The 20,568-nt window shown below is 53.2% G+C and overlaps 2 protein-coding genes across 2 annotated transcripts in view; one reads left to right on the forward strand and one right to left on the reverse strand.

Moving 5' to 3' along the window:
• The window catches only part of IL3RA (interleukin 3 receptor subunit alpha), a 53,164-nt gene extending 51,583 nt beyond the window's left edge, over positions 1-1,581 (forward strand). The window contains exon 11 of the mRNA XM_058291030.2: positions 753-1,581. Within this exon, the coding sequence (XP_058147013.1) occupies positions 753-882 (130 nt within the window). The 3' untranslated portion in view covers positions 883-1,581. The remainder of the gene's footprint in view (positions 1-752) is intronic.
• An 895-nt stretch (positions 1,582-2,476) lies between these two features.
• LOC101437075 (probable bifunctional dTTP/UTP pyrophosphatase/methyltransferase protein) overlaps positions 2,477-20,568 on the reverse strand; it is a 54,730-nt gene continuing 36,638 nt past the window's right edge. The window contains 1 exon segment of the mRNA XM_058291033.2: positions 2,477-5,945. Within this exon segment, the coding sequence (XP_058147016.1) occupies positions 5,719-5,945 (227 nt within the window). The 3' untranslated portion in view covers positions 2,477-5,718.

Here is a 20,568-nt window from a genome sequence, read left to right on the forward strand (position 1 = left end):
CAAAGCTCACCAGAGTACTGTGAGTAGAACTGAAACACAATTGGCATTATGGCCGGCTCCCATGGAGAGAGAACATGTATGGTATTGCAAACCTGGGACTTAAATCTATTAATTACAGCTCAAAGAGAAATGTATGCATTGGGAAGTACATCAATTAGTATTAATTAGTATACTGTTCCTCTATCCTATTCTAGATATATGCCTAATGATTATGGTGATATCTTTTCTAAACATGTTGAAAGTCCTGGTAAACTTCGTTTTCTACGTAGTTAGTGCATGTGCTTAGCCCAGGCCTCCCTCCTAGCCCTTAGTAAAGTGAAAGGAAGGTCCAGCTTGGTGTATTAATCCTGAGTGAAACCAGCTGCCCAAGAAAGTGCCAGCTCACCAGAAGCACCTGACGGGATGTACAAATGCCAGTCACTGGATGGCCTGAAATCTCTCTTCAAAAGAAAAAGCGAAGTAGTTTCTATGTCAAAGTCAACCGTTCCCTCTAACTCTAGCCCAAATGCCTATTGCTAAGGAAAGGGCAAACTAAACATCTCTTAAAGAAACCTTGTCTGTTTTCACCTCCTTTGACTTAACTAAAAAGGGCAATGCTTCTTGCCATTCCACCGAAGGAAGAACACTGTTTCCCACCAACTTCGGGAAAACGCCGCCTTTGCAGGCAGCTGGCCTTTTCTACTTGTGTGGCCCAGTGTCCTCTTAGTGCGACTATGTATTCTCCAAATTCTAATCAAGTCTATTTCTTCCAGAATCAACACCCTGCTAGCCACATGTGGACTTTGTCCAAGTTCACCCAGGATGCCAGATCCATCTTTCTCCCATCGAGATAGAAGAGCAAGAGATTTCTTCACCTTGCCAAGTGGGGCCGACTGCCCCTAACCAGGGGCTGCAGAAAAACCATCATCTCCCTTCAGCACCCCTTTAAGACGAAGGGTGTAAACTCACTGAGGGGGGAGTGAAGTGGGCTAGAGAGATAGGGAATCAATAGAAGGATCTGGAACCTGGCAGAGAGCCCACGTGGACATCGGGAACCCCAAGACGGCTGCTGGAAGACCCTACCCCCACGATCCTGCCATCCAGAACAAAGACTGCTTCTGGAAGCCAGGAGAAGCCCCGAGGTTCCCCGAGGACTTTCTCATTGGGCCCTCATGGGGGACTGACGGGTGGGGAAACCAATCAGAACAGCAAACAGCTGGAACCCCTCCCCTGCCATTAGCAAAGGGGTGGGAGAATTACGTTTCAAAAGGCAGGCAGAGCCTAAGTGCTCTCGCTGTTATGCTCTGTTGTCTCTGGAGCTGTCCCTGCCCTCTATGCACCACTCTTACCATTTTTCCTCTGCCCTGTGGCCACACAAGTAAGACCCGGGCATTTGTAACCTATAATGGGGAATTGTAGTCTGTAAACCAGCCCCCTTTATCCCCTTTCAGCCCCTGCCTCTCTACCTGGGACCCCCGCTCGGTTATTTTCTCCCATTTCTCTTCCCTCCCTACACCGGTCTAACTCACCCGGCGTGCTCTTGAAATTCATTTCTGCAGTGTAAGTCAAGAACCCAAATAAAATCTGGTAACAATTGTGTATGTCATATTTCCTCTTCTCGGCTTTTTCCGTTTTCACCATTAAGAAGTTTCAAGCGGGAGCGCCCACGGCATAATGACCACCTCCCCCAAAAGTACTTTTATCCAGCCTCCCAAAATGCCGTTTTCTCTTCCAACATGGGGGTCGCCCACGGGTGTGGGGGGAGGGAAGGCTTCCTGTATTGGAGGGCACAATCCCGGGGGTGGGTATTTGGGCCACTCCTGGGGTCCCTGCGTCGGGCTCCGAGTGCAGCAGCCATGGACCCCACCCTCAAATCCGGGCAGGACGAACGGCGTGGGGGTTGTCCTCACTGCCACCAGCCCCCAGGCCAGCCTGCTCCGCTCAGCAGAGGCGGCGCTTCCTCCAGGAAGTCTTCTGGGATCCGCGGTCGGGGGGCTTCCCACGGGCGCCCCGGGGGGTGGAGTCCACGCGGCATGAGCCGAGGGCTCTCCGGGGCAGGGCACAGGCGCGGGAGGCGGGGGGCCAGGGCGGGAGTGGGGCGGGCGCTGCGGCTGGGGACATCCCCGATAGGGCGAGAAGAAAAGGTGACCTCGGGCGGGCCCGGTGGGGCTAGGAGGAGGTCCCCAGCCGGCCAGGGTGGAGGGGGGGGCACCTGCCAGTTTCAACCACCCCGCCCCGCCGCTGGACAACGCCCCCGCCCCCAATCGGCTGACCGCTTCCCCCTGACCCCCGGCCGGGCCCACCCCCTCCGCCAGAGCCGACGAGAGGTGGAAGAGAGGATTGGGAGTCTCTTCCTTGTTCCTGAGAGAGTAAACGCCACCCTGACTCTGTACGCCCCACCCCCTCGACTTGATTTCCTTCTCCATCCAGGCCTCCCAGGAAGACACAGTTACAATTTGTCTTTCATTCGATTCCCCCCCAAATTACAGACATAAAATATACGTAATTTACATGTTCATAGATACATAAAATATTAATAGAATATTCGCTCATATAGGGACATATATTTTTATAAACTATGTGCCATGGTTGCTTTTAGCAGGAAAGCATAGCTGAAATAGTCATACCCCACCTTATAACAGCTGAAAGAGTGTTTCACTGCCAGGGCATTGCCCCAGGTTACAAAGTATCCATCTCAATGACAAACAGCCTATAGGCTGCTACATAGTTATGACTGAGTAATGGACAAAGGAATTTCTACACAGTGGCTCCTTGAAGGAAACAGAGAGACGGTTGAAACATTACACAGGCTTCCTCCTAGCCTCAAAGGTACAAATTAAGGTCATTTGCACCTGAAATAGTCTCTCGGGATAAACTGCTGCCCTGGGATTCCTTCAGAACAGGGGTTCTTAGCCAGGGGTCCACTGGGGTCTGTGAAAAGATTCCAGGGGGTCCGTGAGCTTAAACTGAAAACTAAAAAAAAAAAAAAAAGCCAACATTATTTTTGTGGGGATGTGTTAGTGCAGGTGCGAAATATTTATTAAATATACAGTAGAGCCTCTTCTGTCTCTTTTACTGGACCTGTGATTGGCACTGGGGTTGGTGGCTGCTCAGGAGACCTGAATCTCTGGACTGTCCATGTGCCAGCTGGACTCTGAGCCTCAGCAGAGTTGCAACTCCTACTCTCTGGACTTACCCAGATCAACTGACAAGGAGGTGAAAAAGGTCAACCACCACACCAGAGAGCCAAGAATGACTACAACTGCAAGCAGGAGAATTGCATCCAGCATCCATGTGGGATCTAAGCCCCCTCTCGATATAGAGGTGGAGTGGACATCACCATCCCAGGGTCCACAGGATAGAGGAATAGCGTATGGACTAGAGTGGACTTACTGATTTTCTACTATGAAACTATTGTGACTAGTAATGGAAGACACTGTAGCACTGATGTGGAGAAAGTGGCTATGGTGGCTGCTGAGGGCAGGGAGAGGGAAGAAGAGGTGTGATGTGGGGGCATTTTCAGGACTTGGAGTTGTCCTGGGTGGTGCTGCAGGGACAGATGCTGGACATTGTATGTCCTGCCATGGCCCACTGGGTGGACTGGGGGAGAGTGTAGACTACAATGTAAACCATTATCCATGAGGTGCAGCAGTGCTCCAAAATGTATTCACCAAATGCAATGAATGTGCCACAACGATGAAAGAGGTTGTTGATGTGGGAGGAGTGGGGTGAGGGGGGTGGGGGGTATGTGGGGACCTCATATTTTTTAAATGTAACATTAAAAAAAAAGAAAGACGGGGGAAAATTAGCTAGAAAAAAAAAGTGAGTTTCTGGGTGTGCATGAAGAAATCATTCCTTTGTAACATTCAACACTGCTGGCAGGAGGTCTACAAGGAAAGGGGGTCGTGTCTGAGGACCCGGCGTGTCCGTGGAGAAAACGAGAGGTTTGTTAAGATGCTGTCCTCTCCGCAGAGTCGTGTCTTATCTGCCCCCGTGGCCGGCGCCCTCCTGGCGGGTCACAGCCGCCTGGCCAGGTCGGGGAAGGGACGGCTGGACGTGTGCCCAGGACACCTGGGGGAGGAAGTCCACTGGTCTCCCCAGCCCAGCCTGCGCCCCGTCAGGGGAGCCGAGGAGCTAAGTGGGCGCTAGTGCCTGAGGCTACTCGGACCCCAAAGGCAGCCCGTGGTAGCAAACAGGATAGGAGAGAGGCAAGCGGGAGGGCTAGGGGGAAACCGGGGGCTAAGGGAGGAGCAGAGGGGAGACTCCCGCCTGCAGCAGTGTGGCACGGGGCGGGGTGGCTGTGGATTTCCCCCTCGGCCGCTGGCTGTCCCGGGTGAGCCTCCGGCTTTACATTTTAATATCTTGAGGTACCAGAGCCGGGGATTGAACCCGGGACCTTATATGTCAGAAGCTGGTGCTCAACCGGGGAGCCACGTCAGCTGGCCTGAGTTTGGTTTACGCGTTCGTTTTGCTTGCTGTTGGGTTTGTTTTCAGGATTCACTGGCGACCGAAGCTGGGACCTCCCGTGTGGGAAGCAGGCGCTCGACTGCTCCCGTGGACACGGGACCTTGTTTTATTGCGTTTCTGCCTGAAGACACGGTATTGAGCAAGGCTTTAACGTGAAAGGCGGCTGAGCCATCGCCTTGGGGGAGGGAGGCCCTGCGAGCCAGGTGCTCTGGGTTTTACGCTAAGGCACGGTGGACAAAATTCCCTCGAGGATCTGGCCTGCAGGTGTCCTGATGCCCCGTGCACGGGAGCGTTTTAAATAGGCGTGTGGGGTTAGAAAAGAGGGAAGCATCCTCGTTACTCACAGGTTATGTCGTGGCAAATTTGCCTGCTCAGTAAAATGTGTGTATAACCCCCTCATCTATTCTCGCGGTGTCTGGCGTTCATTCGCGCACACGTGCAGAGCGTGGATACGTTCGTGTGGCCCCCCGTTCCCAGCTGCCGTGGAAGGAGGCGACGCGCCGCCGTCTCGTTTCAGCTCTCGTGCTGTCAACGAGTGGCCTGCCGGGTGCCCCGCTTCCCACATTTTTGCGTGTTTTGTGGGTGATTTCTGTGTTTAAAATGTCCAAGTCAGGGTTCCTACACGCAAGAACGCCGCGATATGCCTCAAGGAGAAAATACGCGGTGAGATCATCTTCTTTTGGACGGGAACAAGTCGTAGGGCTGCTGGCCTGGGGTGCCACGTTAACGAATCAACAATACACGTTACATAAGGCGTCTTCAGGCGGAAACGCAATAAAACAAGGCCCTGCGTGGACCGGCTGGTGAACGCAAGCCTCACCCTGGGTTTCTCCCTGGGAGCGACGGCTTAGTTCTGCCAAATTCGGTGTTTGCAGAGGTTTTATAGACCGTAATTTCCGTGAGTAACGAGCACTGGCTGTGCTTAAAACCTGCGGTTTGGAAAGAGGGAAGTCAGCACGAAGCGAGTCAAACCGTGTTGCAGAGAGAGAGGCAGGCGGTGCTGCACTGCGCCAGGGGCGCAGCGGGCAGGTGGCTGCTGCCGTGCCAACGCGCCCACCCCCTCGGCAGGGCGCCGGCAGTGCCTTTTGGGCACGCGCTGCGCCCCCACCGCCCCGGGGTCGCCCACCTGCGGTGGCCAGCACAACGCACACACGAGGAGCGCTTCCGGGTCTTTAATCCACTCGGTTCCGAGTGGCGCACGGGACTCGCTCGCCCGCCCACGCTGTGTCTGAGAACCAGGTACCTTCTGCGAGGAGGAGCAGCGCGGGGGGCTCACGGGGGACTCGGGCCCCGCGTGCCCAGGACGGCGTCCAGCAGGCTCCCGGTGAGCGTGACGCGGACGTCCCGGAAGCCGTGCCGCTGCAGCAGGCGTGCGTACTCGGCGCCGCTCCTCTCGCGGCCCTCCGCCTGCGCCAGCATGTTCAGCGACTGCAGCAACGCGGTCTTGGCCGACCTCTTGGCGTCGTCCAGCACCGCCTCGACCAGCAGGAGGGCTCCGCCTGGGGTGGAGAGCAGAGCGAGCTGGGGAGGTGCCCGGGGCGCAGGAGCGCGCCCGCATGGGGCGAGGGGCGAGGGGCGGCGCGCGGGGGCCACTGGGCGGCTCAGGACGTGCCCTAAACCAGCAGGAGGTCTCCGCCTGGGGTGGAGAGCAGAGCTAGCTGCGGAGGTGCCCGGAGCACAGGAGTGGCGCGCGTGGGGCGAGGGGCGGCGCGCGGGGCCTCTGGGCGGCTCAGGACGTGCCCTCGAGCAGCAGGAGGTCTCCGCCTGGGGAGGAGAGCAGAGCTAGCTGCGGAGGTGCCCGGAGCACAGGAGTGGCGCGCGTGGGGCGAGGGGCGGCGGGCGGGGCCTCTGGGCGGCTCAGGACGTGCCCTCGAGCAGCAGGAGGTCTCCGCCTGGGGAGGAGAGCAGAGCTAGCTGCGGAGGTGCCCGGAGCGCAGGAGCCGCGCGCGTGGGGCGAGGGGCGGCGCGCGGGGCCTCTGGGCGGCTCAGGACGTGCCCGCCTGGAAGGGAGGGGGGCGGGCGTCAAGGGGCAGGTCTTGAGACCGTGCCCGTGGGCAGCCGCGGGGGCCGGTCCCTCCGTTTGGTTACGAGATACGGAAGGGACCGAGGGACCGCTGGGGCAGCCGTGCCGGAGCCCAGGGGCCCCCGATCAAGATGGAAATCCGAAAGGCGAACCGGACCCCAGAAGCACCTTGAAGGCGGTTGGCATTTTCACTTGCGAACGTTGACCTGAACAGGCTTTGAAGAGTAGAAAGTGAGCTAGATCTTTGGATATTCGGATTTTTAAAAATTTCTCCTCACCCCCTCATGGTTTGTACCTGCTGTGTCTGTCTTCCTTGTTTCTTTAAGAGGCATCAGGAATCAAACTCAGGACTGCCAGTTATGGGAGGCAGGTGCCTAACTGCTCAGGCCACCGTTGCTCCCTGCTTTGCTGTGTCACTCATTATGTTTTTCCTCCCCATGTCTCTTGTTGCATCAGCTCGTTACATCAGCTTGTTATACCTGCCCACTGTGCCAGCTCACTGTCTTCTTTAGGAGGCACCAGAAACATTTGCTCCCTCATTTGCTGTGTCTCTCATGGAGATTTTTCTTCTTGAGGCTCTTGTTGTGTCACCTTGCAGCATCTGCCTGTTGTGCCAGCTCGCTGTCTTCTTTTGGAGGCACTGGGCACATCTGCTCCCTGCTTTGTTGTGTCTCTCATTCAGATTTCTCTTCTTGTGTCTTGTGTCAGCTTGCCACATTTGCCTGTTGTGCCAGCTTGCTGTCTTCTTTAGGAGGCACCAGGAACGTCTACTCCGTTTTGCTGTTCTCTCATGATGTTTCTTCTTCTTGTGTCTCTTGCGTCAGCTTGCTGTGTCTGCTCGTTGCGCCAGCCTGCTGTCTTCTTTAGGAGGCACCAGGATCTGAACCAGCGACCTCCTGTGTGGTAGGTGGGAGCCCACTCACCTGAGCCACATCTGCTTCCCAGATACATGGATTTTCAAAAACCTTTTTTTCCTTTAAGGCTTACTGCCATCAAGGGGACTTAGGCCTCAGGGAGCTATTTCAGGGGCACGCTCTGCACTCAGCCGCCTGGTGTTTGCCGTGCCACCCCTGCTGCGGGTCGGCCTCTTTCTCTCCTGGAGTTCCGCCCCTCCCGGCCCTGCGGCGTTCTGAACGTTTGGCACTGGACGGTGCATGGTTCCCAGCTGCAGAGTCTGGCGCTCCTGGGGCCCCGATTTTGGAATTCAGGGATGGATGTCCAGGTTTTCTCATCGCTTTTTGTTGGGTTCCTCCTTGGGCGACGTTTTCCTTTACGTCCCAGGGTTTTCTCATTTGTGTTCCTCTTCCGTGGACTTCCGTTCCTGACAGATGGGCTCTCTTCTGTTTTCTCTGCATGTGTTTTTTTTTAAGTTTTTATTTATTTTTTTTAAACTTCTCTCCCCTTCCCACCTGTTGTCTGCTCTGTGTGTCTATTTGCTGCGTGTTCTTTTTTGTCAGCTTCTGTTGTTGTCAGCGGCATGGGAATCTGTGTTTCTTTTTGCTGCATCATCTTGTTGTGTCAGCTCTCCATGTGGGTGGCCCCATTCCTGGGCAGGCTGCACTTTCTTTCGCGCTGGGCGGCTCTCCTTACGGGGCGCACTCCTTGCGCCTGGGGCTCCCCTACGCGGGGACACCCCTGCGTGGCACGGCACTCCTTGCGCACATCAGCACTGATCATGGGCCAGCTCATCACGTGGGTGAGGAGGCCCTGGGGTTGAACCGCGGCCCTCCCATGTGGTAGGTGGCCGCCCTATCTGTTGAGCCACGTCCGCTTTCCTTCTCTGAATGTGTTAAATGCAGATTCGGTTACTGTGCTGTGAGGTTCTTCTCCTCTGGGAAACTTTGGCCTCCGTCTTCTCCTTGGAGATGCTCCAGGTCCTTGGCATACTTGGACGGCCACTCACCTGTAAGAAGCTGTGTGACAAAGTGTCCAGATGGCCATCGGGGCGAGGGGCGCACACCTCCTCCCGGGAAGGGCGGTCGTGCGCCCCGAGGGCCCCGTCTTGCTCCCCGTGGGGCCCTCATTGCATCCCTTCCCTTGCTTCAGTGCAGCCTAAGAGGAAGGGGCCGTGTGTGCACGCAACACCCTCAACCAGGATGTCTGCCAGGGTGCAAATCCACTCAGAGCAGAGGGATTAGAGGAAGGAAGAGGAGGAGCCGTGAGAGCAAGGGCCGGGGGTGAAATCCTGCTGAAGTACGTAGAGCGTTGGATCCACTGCAGACGCAGACTCAGGGCCATATTCTATTTACAGAGCTAGAGCGTTTGATCCGCGGCGGGCACAGAGCAGGGAGGATATGCTGTTTACAGAGCTAGAGCGTTTAATCCACTGCAGACACAAACCAGGGACGATATTCTATTTACATAGCTAGAGGCACAGAGCAGGGACGATATTCTATTTAGGTAGTTAAAGCGTTTAATCCACTGCAGACAGAAACCAAGGAGGATATTCTGTTTTCACAGTTAGAGCGTTTGATCCAATGCAGACACAGACCAGGCATATATTCTATTTACACAGCTAGAGCATTGGATCCACTGCAGGCACAGCAGGGAGGATATTCTATTTACGTAGTTAGGGTGTCTGGGCTACTGTAGGCACACAGCAGGGATGGCAATCTACTTACTCAGTTAGAGGGTTTGACCCACTTAAGGCACACATGAGGGGTGATGTGCTATTTACATACTTGGAGCGCTTGAGCCACTGCAGGCTCAATGGCAGGGAGGATCTTCTATTTTCATAATTAGTGCGTTTGATCCAGTGCAGACAAAGAGCAGGGGTTCTATTCTATTCACACAGCTAGAGCGTTGGATCCACCACAGACACAGAGCAGGGAGGATATTGTATTTTCACAGTTAGTGTGCTTGATCCACTGCAGGCACAGAGCAGGGATGACGATCTCTTTACTCAGTTAGAGAGAGGGTTAGACCCGCTTAAGGCACGCATGAGGGAAGATACACGATTTGCATACGTAGAGCGTTTCATCCACTGCAGGCTCAGGGCAGGGAGGATCTTCTGTTTTCTGTCCTCAGAATTAGTGCACTTGATCACTGCAGGCACAGAGCAGGGCTGATATTCTATTTACACAGCTAGAGTGTTTGCTCCACTGCAGGCACACAGCAGGGATATGATTCCGTTTCCATAGCTAGAAAGTTGATCCAAGGCAGGGACTATATTCTATGGACAGAGTTAAGGTGCTTAATCCACTGCAGACACAGACCTGGGAGGATGCTCTATTTACACAGCCAGAGGGTTGGATCCACGGCAGGCACAGAGCAGGGAGGATCTTCTATTTAGACAGTTAGAGCGTTGGGGCAACTGCAGGCACAGAGCAGGGATGGCAATCTATTTAGATAGCTAGAGCGCTTGATCCACTGCAGACACAGACCTGGGAGGATACTCTTTACACAGCCAGAGGGTTTGATCCACGGCAGGCACAGAGCAGAGAGGATATTCTCTTTACTTGGCTACAGCTTTTGCTTCACTGCAGACTCCGAGCAGGGAGGATATTGTATTTACATAGAGCGTTTAATCAACTGCAGGCAGAGGAGGGATGGGCATCGATTTCCTCAGGGAGAGGGTTTGACCCACTGCAGGCCCAGAACGGGGGCGATGATCTGTTAGGATCGTCACAGCGTTTGATCCACTGCAGACAGAAACGGGGGATACTATTCCATTTTCAGAGAGTTGCTCCAATTCAGACACAGACCAGGAATGCTGTTCTGTGTTCCTAGTTCTGGGTTTGACCCACTGCAGGCACAGAGCAGGGACGACACTCCACTTACACGCTTACTGTATTTCACCTCCTGCAGACGCAGACCAGGCAGGTACTCTGCACAGCTGCAGCGCTGGAGCCTCTGCAGGCACCGATCAGGGAGGATGTCCTGTTTACACAGTTAGAGAGTTAAACCACTGCAGACACAGGCCAGGGAGGATATTCATTTATACAGCTAGAGCGTTTGAGCCACTGCAGACACAGGCCAGGGAGGATCTTCTATTGAGATTTAGAGAGTTAATCCACTGCCGGCACCGAGCAGGGAGGATGTTCTCTTCACATAGTTAGAGAGCTAAACCACTGCAGACACAGGCCAGGGAGGATATTCTATTTACACAGTTAGTGTTGGGTCAACTGCAGGCACAAGCCAGGAATGCTATTGTATGTATGCAGTGAAAGCGCTGGGTCACTCTAGACACAGACCGCAGAGATGTCACGTCTACACAGCTCGCGCCTTTGATCCACTGCAGACGCTGAGCAGGAATGGTATTCTCTTTAGATACCTACGGAGTTGGCTCCACTGCACGCGCTGAGCAGGGACGACATTCTATTTAGACAGCTAGAGGGTTGGCTCCACTGCACGCACTGAGCAGGGACGACATTCTATTTAGACAGCTAGAGGGTTGGATCCAGGGCACGCACCGCGGAAGAACGACATTCTATTTAGATAGTTACGGAGTTGGATCCACTGCACGCACTGAGTAGGGATGACATTCTATTTAGATAGAGGGCTGGATCCACTGCACGCACTATGGAAGGATGACATTCTCTTAGATATTACGGAGTTGGATCCACTGCACACACTGAGTAGGGACGACATTCTATTTAGACAGCTAGAGGGTTGGATCCACTGCACGCACTGAGTAGGGACGACATTCTATTTAGATAGCTAGAGGGCTGGATCCACTGCACGCACTGAGCAGGGACGACATTCTATTTAGACAGCTAGAGGGCTGGATCCACTGCACGCACTGAGTAGGGACGACATTCTATTTAGACAGCTAGAGGGTTGGATCCACTGCACGCACTGAGTAGGGATGACATTCTATTTAGACAGCTAGAGGGTTGGATCCACTGCACGCACTATGGAAGGACGACATTCTCTTTAGATAGTTACAGAGTTGGATCCACTGCACGCACTGAGTAGGGATGACATTCTATTTAGACAGCTAGAGGGTTGGATCCACTGCACGCACTGAGTAGGGACGACATTCTATTTAGACAGCTAGAGGGTTGGCTCCACTGCACGCACTGAGCAGGGACGACATTCTATTTAGACAGCTAGAGGGTTGGATCCACTGCACGCACTGAGTAGGGACGACATTCTATTTAGACAGCTAGAGGGTTGGATCCACTGCACGCACTGAGCAGGGACGACATTCTATTTAGACAGCTAGAGGGTTGGCTCCACTGCACGCACTGAGCAGGGACGACATTCTATTTAGACAGCTAGAGGGTTGGATCCACTGCACGCACTGAGTAGGGATGACATTCTATTTAGACAGCTAGAGGGTTGGCTCCACTGCACGCACTGAGCAGGGACGACATTCTATTTAGACAGCTAGAGGGTTGGCTCCACTGCACGCACTGAGTAGGGACGACATTCTATTTAGACAGCTAGAGGGTTGGATCCACTGCACGCACTGAGTAGGGACGACATTCTATTTAGATACCTAGAGGGTTGGATCCACTGCACGCACTGAGTAGGGACGACATTCTATTTAGACAGCTAGAGGGTTGGATCCACTGCACGCACTGAGTAGGGACGACATTCTATTTAGATAGCTAGAGGGCTGGATCCACTGCACGCACTGAGCAGGGACGACATTCTATTTAGACAGCTAGAGGGCTGGATCCACTGCACGCACTGAGTAGGGACGACATTCTATTTAGACAGCTAGAGGGTTGGATCCACTGCACGCACTGAGTAGGGATGACATTCTATTTAGACAGCTAGAGGGTTGGATCCACTGCACGCACTATGGAAGGACGACATTCTCTTTAGATAGTTACAGAGTTGGATCCACTGCACGCACTGAGTAGGGATGACATTCTATTTAGACAGCTAGAGGGTTGGATCCACTGCACGCACTGAGTAGGGACGACATTCTATTTAGACAGCTAGAGGGTTGGCTCCACTGCACGCACTGAGCAGGGACGACATTCTATTTAGACAGCTAGAGGGTTGGATCCACTGCACGCACTGAGTAGGGACGACATTCTATTTAGACAGCTAGAGGGTTGGATCCACTGCACGCACTGAGCAGGGACGACATTCTATTTAGACAGCTAGAGGGTTGGCTCCACTGCACGCACTGAGTAAGGACGACATTCTATTTAGACAGCTAGAGGGTTGGATCCACTGCACGCACTGAGTAGGGACGACATTCTATTTAGATACCTAGAGGGTTGGATCCACTGCACGCACTGAGTAGGGACGACATTCTATTTAGACAGCTAGAGGGTTGGATCCACTGCACGCACTGAGTAGGGACGACATTCTATTTAGACAGCTAGAGGGTTGGCTCCACTGCACGCACTGAGCAGGGACGACATTCTATTTAGACAGCTAGAGGGTTGGCTCCACTGCACGCACTGAGTAAGGACGACATTCTATTTAGACAGCTAGAGGGTTGGATCCACTGCACGCACTGAGCAGGGACGACATTCTATTTAGACAGCTAGAGGGTTGGCTCCACTGCACGCACTGAGCAGGGACGACATTCTATTTAGACAGCTAGAGGGTTGGCTCCACTGCACGCACTGAGTAAGGACGACATTCTATTTAGACAGCTAGAGGGTTGGATCCACTGCACGCACTGAGCAGGGACGACATTCTATTTAGACAGCTAGAGGGTTGGCTCCACTGCACGCACTGAGTAAGGACGACATTCTATTTAGACAGCTAGAGGGTTGGATCCACTGCACGCACTGAGTAGGGACGACATTCTATTTAGATACCTAGAGGGTTGGATCCACTGCACGCACTGAGTAGGGACGACATTCTATTTAGACAGCTAGAGGGTTGGATCCACTGCACGCACTGAGTAGGGACGACATTCTATTTAGACAGCTAGAGGGTTGGCTCCACTGCACGCACTGAGCAGGGACGACATTCTATTTAGACAGCTAGAGGGTTGGCTCCACTGCACGCACTGAGCAGGGACGACATTCTATTTAGACAGCTAGAGGGTTGGCTCCACTGCACGCACTGAGCAGGGACGACATTCTATTTAGACAGCTAGAGGGTTGGCTCCACTGCACGCACTGAGCAGGGACGACATTCTATTTAGACAGCTAGAGGGTTGGATCCACTGCACGCACTGAGTAGGGACGACATTCTATTTAGACAGCTAGAGGGTTGGCTCCACTGCACGCACTGAGCAGGGACGACATTCTATTTAGACAGCTAGAGGGTTGGCTCCACTGCACGCACTGAGCAGGGACGACATTCTATTTAGACAGCTAGAGGGTTGGCTCCACTGCACGCACTGAGCAGGGACGACATTCTATTTAGACAGCTAGAGGGTTGGCTCCACTGCACGCACTGAGCAGGGACGACATTCTATTTAGACAGCTAGAGGGTTGGATCCACTGCACGCACTGAGCAGGGACGACATTCTATTTAGACAGCTAGAGGGTTGGCTCCACTGCACGCACTGAGCAGGGACGACATTCTATTTAGACAGCTAGAGGGTTGGATCCACTGCACGCACTGAGCAGGGACGACATTCTATTTAGACAGCTAGAGGGTTGGCTCCACTGCACGCACTGAGCAGGGACGACATTCTATTTAGACAGCTAGAGGGTTGGCTCCACTGCACGCACTGAGCAGGGACGACATTCTATTTAGACAGCTAGAGGGTTGGCTCCACTGCACGCACTGAGCAGGGACGACATTCTATTTAGACAGCTAGAGGGTTGGCTCCACTGCACGCACTGAGTAGGGACGACATTCTATTTAGACAGCTAGAGGGTTGGATCCACTGCACGCACTGAGCAGGGACGACATTCTATTTAGACAGCTAGAGGGTTGGATCCACTGCACGCACTGAGTAGGGACGACATTCTATTTAGACAGCTAGAGGGTTGGCTCCACTGCACGCACTGAGCAGGGACGACATTCTATTTAGACAGCTAGAGGGTTGGATCCACTGCACGCACTGAGTAGGGACGACATTCTATTTAGACAGCTAGAGGGTTGGATCCACTGCACGCACTGAGTAGGGACGACATTCTATTTAGACAGCTAGAGGGTTGGCTCCACTGCACGCACTGAGCAGGGACGACATTCTATTTAGACAGCTAGAGGGTTGGCTCCACTGCACGCACTGAGCAGGGACGACATTCTATTTAGACAGCTAGAGGGTTGGCTCCACTGCACGCACTGAGTAGGGACGACATTCTATTTAGACAGCTAGAGGGTTGGATCCACTGCACGCACTGAGCAGGGACGACATTCTATTTAGACAGCTAGAGGGTTGGATCCACTGCACGCACTGAGCAGGGACGACATTCTATTTAGACAGCTAGAGGGTTGGATCCACTGCACGCACTGAGCAGGGACGACATTCTATTTAGACAGCTAGAGGGTTGGCTCCACTGCACGCACTGAGCAGGGACGACATTCTATTTAGACAGCTAGAGGGTTGGCTCCACTGCACGCACTGAGTAGGGACGACATTCTATTTAGACAGCTAGAGGGTTGGATCCAGTGCACGCACTGAGTAGGGACGACATTCTATTTAGACAGCTAGAGGGTTGGATCCACTGCACGCACTGAGCAGGGACGACATTCTATTTAGACAGCTAGAGGGTTGGATCCAGTGCACGCACTGAGTAGGGACGACATTCTATTTAGACAGCTAGAGGGTTGGATCCACTGCACGCACTGAGTAGGGACGACATTCTATTTAGACAGCTAGAGGGTTGGATCCACTGCACGCACTGAGTAGGGACGACATTCTATTTAGACAGCTAGAGGGTTGGATCCACTGCACGCACTGAGCAGGGACGACATTCTATTTAGACAGCTAGAGGGTTAGATCCACTGCACGCACTGAGCAGGGACGACATTCTATTTAGACAGCTAGAGGGTTGGATCCACTGCACGCACTGAGCAGGGACGACATTCTATTTAGACAGCTAGAGGGTTGGCTCCACTGCACGCACTGAGCAGGGACGACATTCTATTTAGACAGCTAGAGGGTTGGATCCACTGCACGCACTGAGTAGGGACGACATTCTATTTAGATAGCTAGAGGGCTGGATCCACTGCACGCACTGAGCAGGGACGACATTCTATTTAGACAGCTAGAGGGCTGGATCCAGTGCAGGCACTGAGTAGGGACGACATTCTATTTAGACAGCTAGAGGGTTGGATCCACTGCACGCACTGAGCAGGGACGACATTCTATTTAGACAGCTAGAGGGTTAGATCCACTGCACGCACTGAGCAGGGACGACATTCTATTTAGATAGCTAGAGGGTTGGATCCACTGCACGCACTGAGCAGGGACGACATTCTATTTAGACAGCTAGAGGGTTGGATCCACTGCACGCACTGAGCAGGGACGACATTCTATTTAGACAGCTAGAGGGTTGGATCCACTGCACGCACTGAGTAGGGACGACATTCTATTTAGACAGCTAGAGGGTTGGATCCACTGCACGCACTGAGTAGGGACGACATTCTATTTAGACAGCTAGAGGGTTGGATCCACTGCACGCACTGAGTAGGGACGACATTCTATTTAGACAGCTAGAGGGTTGGATCCACTGCACGCACTGAGCAGGGACGACATTCTATTTAGACAGCTAGAGGGTTGGCTCCACTGCACGCACTGAGCAGGGACGACATTCTATTTAGATACCTAGAGGGTTGGCTCCACTGCACGCACTGAGCAGGGACGACATTCTATTTAGACAGCTAGAGGGTTGGCTCCACTGCACGCACTGAGCAGGGACGACATTCTATTTAGACAGCTAGAGGGTTGGATCCACTGCACGCACTGAGCAGGGACGACATTCTATTTAGACAGCTAGAGGGTTGGATCCACTGCACGCACTGAGTAGGGACGACATTCTATTTAGACAGCTAGAGGGTTGGCTCCACTGCACGCACTGAGCAGGGACGACATTCTATTTAGACAGCTAGAGGGTTGGATCCACTGCACGCACTGAGCAGGGACGACATTCTATTTAGACAGCTAGAGGGTTGGATCCACTGCACGCACTGAGCAGGGACGACATTCTATTTAGACAGCTAGAGGGTTGGATCCACTGCACGCACTGAGCAGGGACGACATTCTATTTAGACAGCTAGAGGGTTGGATCCACTGCACGCACTGAGCAGGGACGACATTCTATTTAGACAGCTAGAGGGTTGGCTCCACTGCACGCACTGAGCAGGGACGACATTCTATTTAGACAGCTAGAGGGTTGGCTCCACTGCACGCACTGAGCAGGGACGACATTCTATTTAGACAGCTAGAGGGTTGGCTCCACTGCACGCACTGAGCAGGGACGACATTCTATTTAGACAGCTAGAGGGTTGGATCCACTGCACGCACTGAGCAGGGACGACATTCTATTTAGACAGCTAGAGGGTTGGATCCACTGCACGCACTGAGCAGGGACGACATTCTATTTAGACAGCTAGAGGGTTGGATCCACTGCACGCACTGAGCAGGGACGACATTCTATTTAGACAGCTAGAGGGTTGGATCCACTGCACGCACTGAGCAGGGACGACATTCTATTTAGACAGCTAGAGGGTTGGCTCCACTGCACGCACTGAGCAGGGACGACATTCTATTTAGACAGCTAGAGGGTTGGCTCCACTGCACGCACTGAGCAGGGACGACATTCTATTTAGACAGCTAGAGGGTTGGCTCCACTGCACGCACTGAGCAGGGACGACATTCTATTTAGACAGCTAGAGGGTTGGCTCCACTGCACGCACTGAGCAGGGACGACATTCTATTTAGACAGCTAGAGGGTTGGATCCACTGCACGCACTGAGCAGGGACGACATTCTATTTAGACAGCTAGAGGGTTGGATCCACTGCACGCACTGAGCAGGGACGACATTCTATTTAGACAGCTAGAGGGTTGGATCCACTGCACGCACTGAGCAGGGACGACATTCTATTTAGACAGCTAGAGGGTTGGCTCCACTGCACGCACTGAGCAGGGACGACATTCTATTTAGACAGCTAGAGGGTTGGCTCCACTGCACGCACTGAGTAGGGACGACATTCTATTTAGACAGCTAGAGGGTTGGATCCAGTGCACGCACTGAGTAGGGACGACATTCTATTTAGACAGCTAGAGGGTTGGATCCACTGCACGCACTGAGCAGGGACGACATTCTATTTAGACAGCTAGAGGGTTGGATCCACTGCACGCACTGAGTAGGGACGACATTCTATTTAGACAGCTAGAGGGTTGGCTCCACTGCACGCACTGAGTAGGGACGACATTCTATTTAGACAGCTAGAGGGTTGGATCCACTGCACGCACTGAGCAGGGACGACATTCTATTTAGATAGCTAGAGGGTTGGATCCACTGCACGCACTGAGCAGGGACGACATTCTATTTAGACAGCTAGAGGGTTGGATCCACTGCACGCACTGAGCAGGGACGACATTCTATTTAGACAGCTAGAGGGTTGGCTCCACTGCACGCACTGAGCAGGGACGACATTCTATTTAGATACCTAGAGGGTTGGATCCACTGCACGCACTGAGTAGGGACGACATTCTATTTAGACAGCTAGAGGGTTGGCTCCACTGCACGCACTGAGGAGGGACGACATTCTATTTAGACAGCTAGAGGGTTGGCTCCACTGCACGCACTGAGCAGGGACGACATTCTATTTAGACAGCTAGAGGGTTGGATCCACTGCACGCACTGAGCAGGGACGACATTCTATTTAGACAGCTAGAGGGTTGGATCCAGTGCAGGCACTGAGCAGGGACGACATTCTATTTAGACAGCTAGAGCGTTGGATCCACTGCACGCACTGAGTAGGGACGACATTCTATTTAGACAGCTAGAGGGTTGGATCCAGTGCACGCACTGAGCAGGGACGACATTCTATTTAGACAGCTAGAGGGTTGGATCCACTGCACGCACTGAGTAGGGACGACATTCTATTTAGACAGCTAGAGGGTTGGATCCAGTGCACGCACTGAGCAGGGACGACATTCTATTTAGACAGCTAGAGGGTTGGATCCACTGCACGCACTGAGCAGGGACGACATTCTATTTAGACAGCTAGAGGGTTGGCTCCACTGCACGCACTGAGCAGGGACGACATTCTATTTAGATACCTAGAGGGTTGGATCCACTGCACGCACTGAGTAGGGACGACATTCTATTTAGACAGCTAGAGGGTTGGATCCACTGCACGCACTGAGTAGGGACGACATTCTATTTAGACAGCTAGAGGGTTGGATCCACTGCACGCGCTGAGCAGGGACGACATTCTATTTAGACAGCTAGAGGGTTGGATCCACTGCACGCACTGAGCAGGGACGACATTCTATTTAGACAGCTAGAGGGTTGGATCCACTGCACGCACTGAGTAGGGACGACATTCTATTTAGACAGCTAGAGCGTTGGATCCACTGCACGCACTGAGTAGGGACGACATTCTATTTAGACAGCTAGAGGGTTGGATCCACTGCACGCGCTGAGCAGGGACGACATTCTATTTAGACAGCTAGAGGGTTGGATCCACTGCACGCACTGAGCAGGGACGACATTCTATTTAGACAGCTAGAGGGTTGGATCCACTGCACGCACTGAGCAGGGACGACATTCTATTTAGACAGCTAGAGGGTTGGCTCCACTGCACGCACTGAGCAGGGACGACATTCTATTTAGACAGCTAGAGGGTTGGCTCCACTGCACGCACTGAGTAGGGACGACATTCTATTTAGACAGCTAGAGGGTTGGATCCAGTGCACGCACTGAGTAGGGACGACATTCTATTTAGACAGCTAGAGGGTTGGATCCACTGCACGCACTGAGCAGGGACGACATTCTATTTAGACAGCTAGAGGGTTGGATCCACTGCACGCACTGAGTAGGGACGACATTCTATTTAGACAGCTAGAGGGTTGGCTCCACTGCACGCACTGAGTAGGGACGACATTCTATTTAGACAGCTAGAGGGTTGGATCCACTGCACGCACTGAGCAGGGACGACATTCTATTTAGATAGCTAGAGGGTTGGATCCACTGCACGCACTGAGCAGGGACGACATTCTATTTAGACAGCTAGAGGGTTGGATCCACTGCACGCACTGAGCAGGGACGACATTCTATTTAGACAGCTAGAGGGTTGGATCCACTGCACGCACTGAGCAGGGACGACATTCTATTTAGACAGCTAGAGGGTTGGCTCCACTGCACGCACTGAGCAGGGACGACATTCTATTTAGATACCTAGAGGGTTGGATCCACTGCACGCACTGAGTAGGGACGACATTCTATTTAGACAGCTAGAGGGTTGGCTCCACTGCACGCACTGAGCAGGGACGACATTCTATTTAGACAGCTAGAGGGTTGGCTCCACTGCACGCACTGAGCAGGGACGACATTCTATTTAGACAGCTAGAGGGTTGGATCCACTGCACGCACTGAGCAGGGACGACATTCTATTTAGACAGCTAGAGGGTTGGCTCCACTGCACGCACTGAGCAGGGACGACATTCTATTTAGATACCTAGAGGGTTGGATCCACTGCACGCACTGAGTAGGGACGACATTCTATTTAGACAGCTAGAGGGTTGGCTCCACTGCACGCACTGAGGAGGGACGACATTCTATTTAGACAGCTAGAGGGTTGGCTCCACTGCACGCACTGAGCAGGGACGACATTCTATTTAGACAGCTAGAGGGTTGGATCCACTGCACGCACTGAGCAGGGACGACATTCTATTTAGACAGCTAGAGGGTTGGATCCAGTGCAGGCACTGAGCAGGGACGACATTCTATTTAGACAGCTAGAGCGTTGGATCCACTGCACGCACTGAGTAGGGACGACATTCTATTTAGACAGCTAGAGGGTTGGATCCAGTGCACGCACTGAGCAGGGACGACATTCTATTTAGACAGCTAGAGGGTTGGATCCACTGCACGCACTGAGCAGGGACGACATTCTATTTAGACAGCTAGAGGGTTGGCTCCACTGCACGCACTGAGCAGGGACGACATTCTATTTAGATACCTAGAGGGTTGGAGCCACTGCACGCACTGAGTAGGGACGACATTCTATTTAGACAGCTAGAGGGTTGGCTCCACTGCACGCACTGAGG

Source organism: Dasypus novemcinctus, chromosome X, assembly GCF_030445035.2.
Source record: "Dasypus novemcinctus isolate mDasNov1 chromosome X, mDasNov1.1.hap2, whole genome shotgun sequence".
Taxonomy (NCBI): domain Eukaryota; kingdom Metazoa; phylum Chordata; class Mammalia; order Cingulata; family Dasypodidae; genus Dasypus; species Dasypus novemcinctus.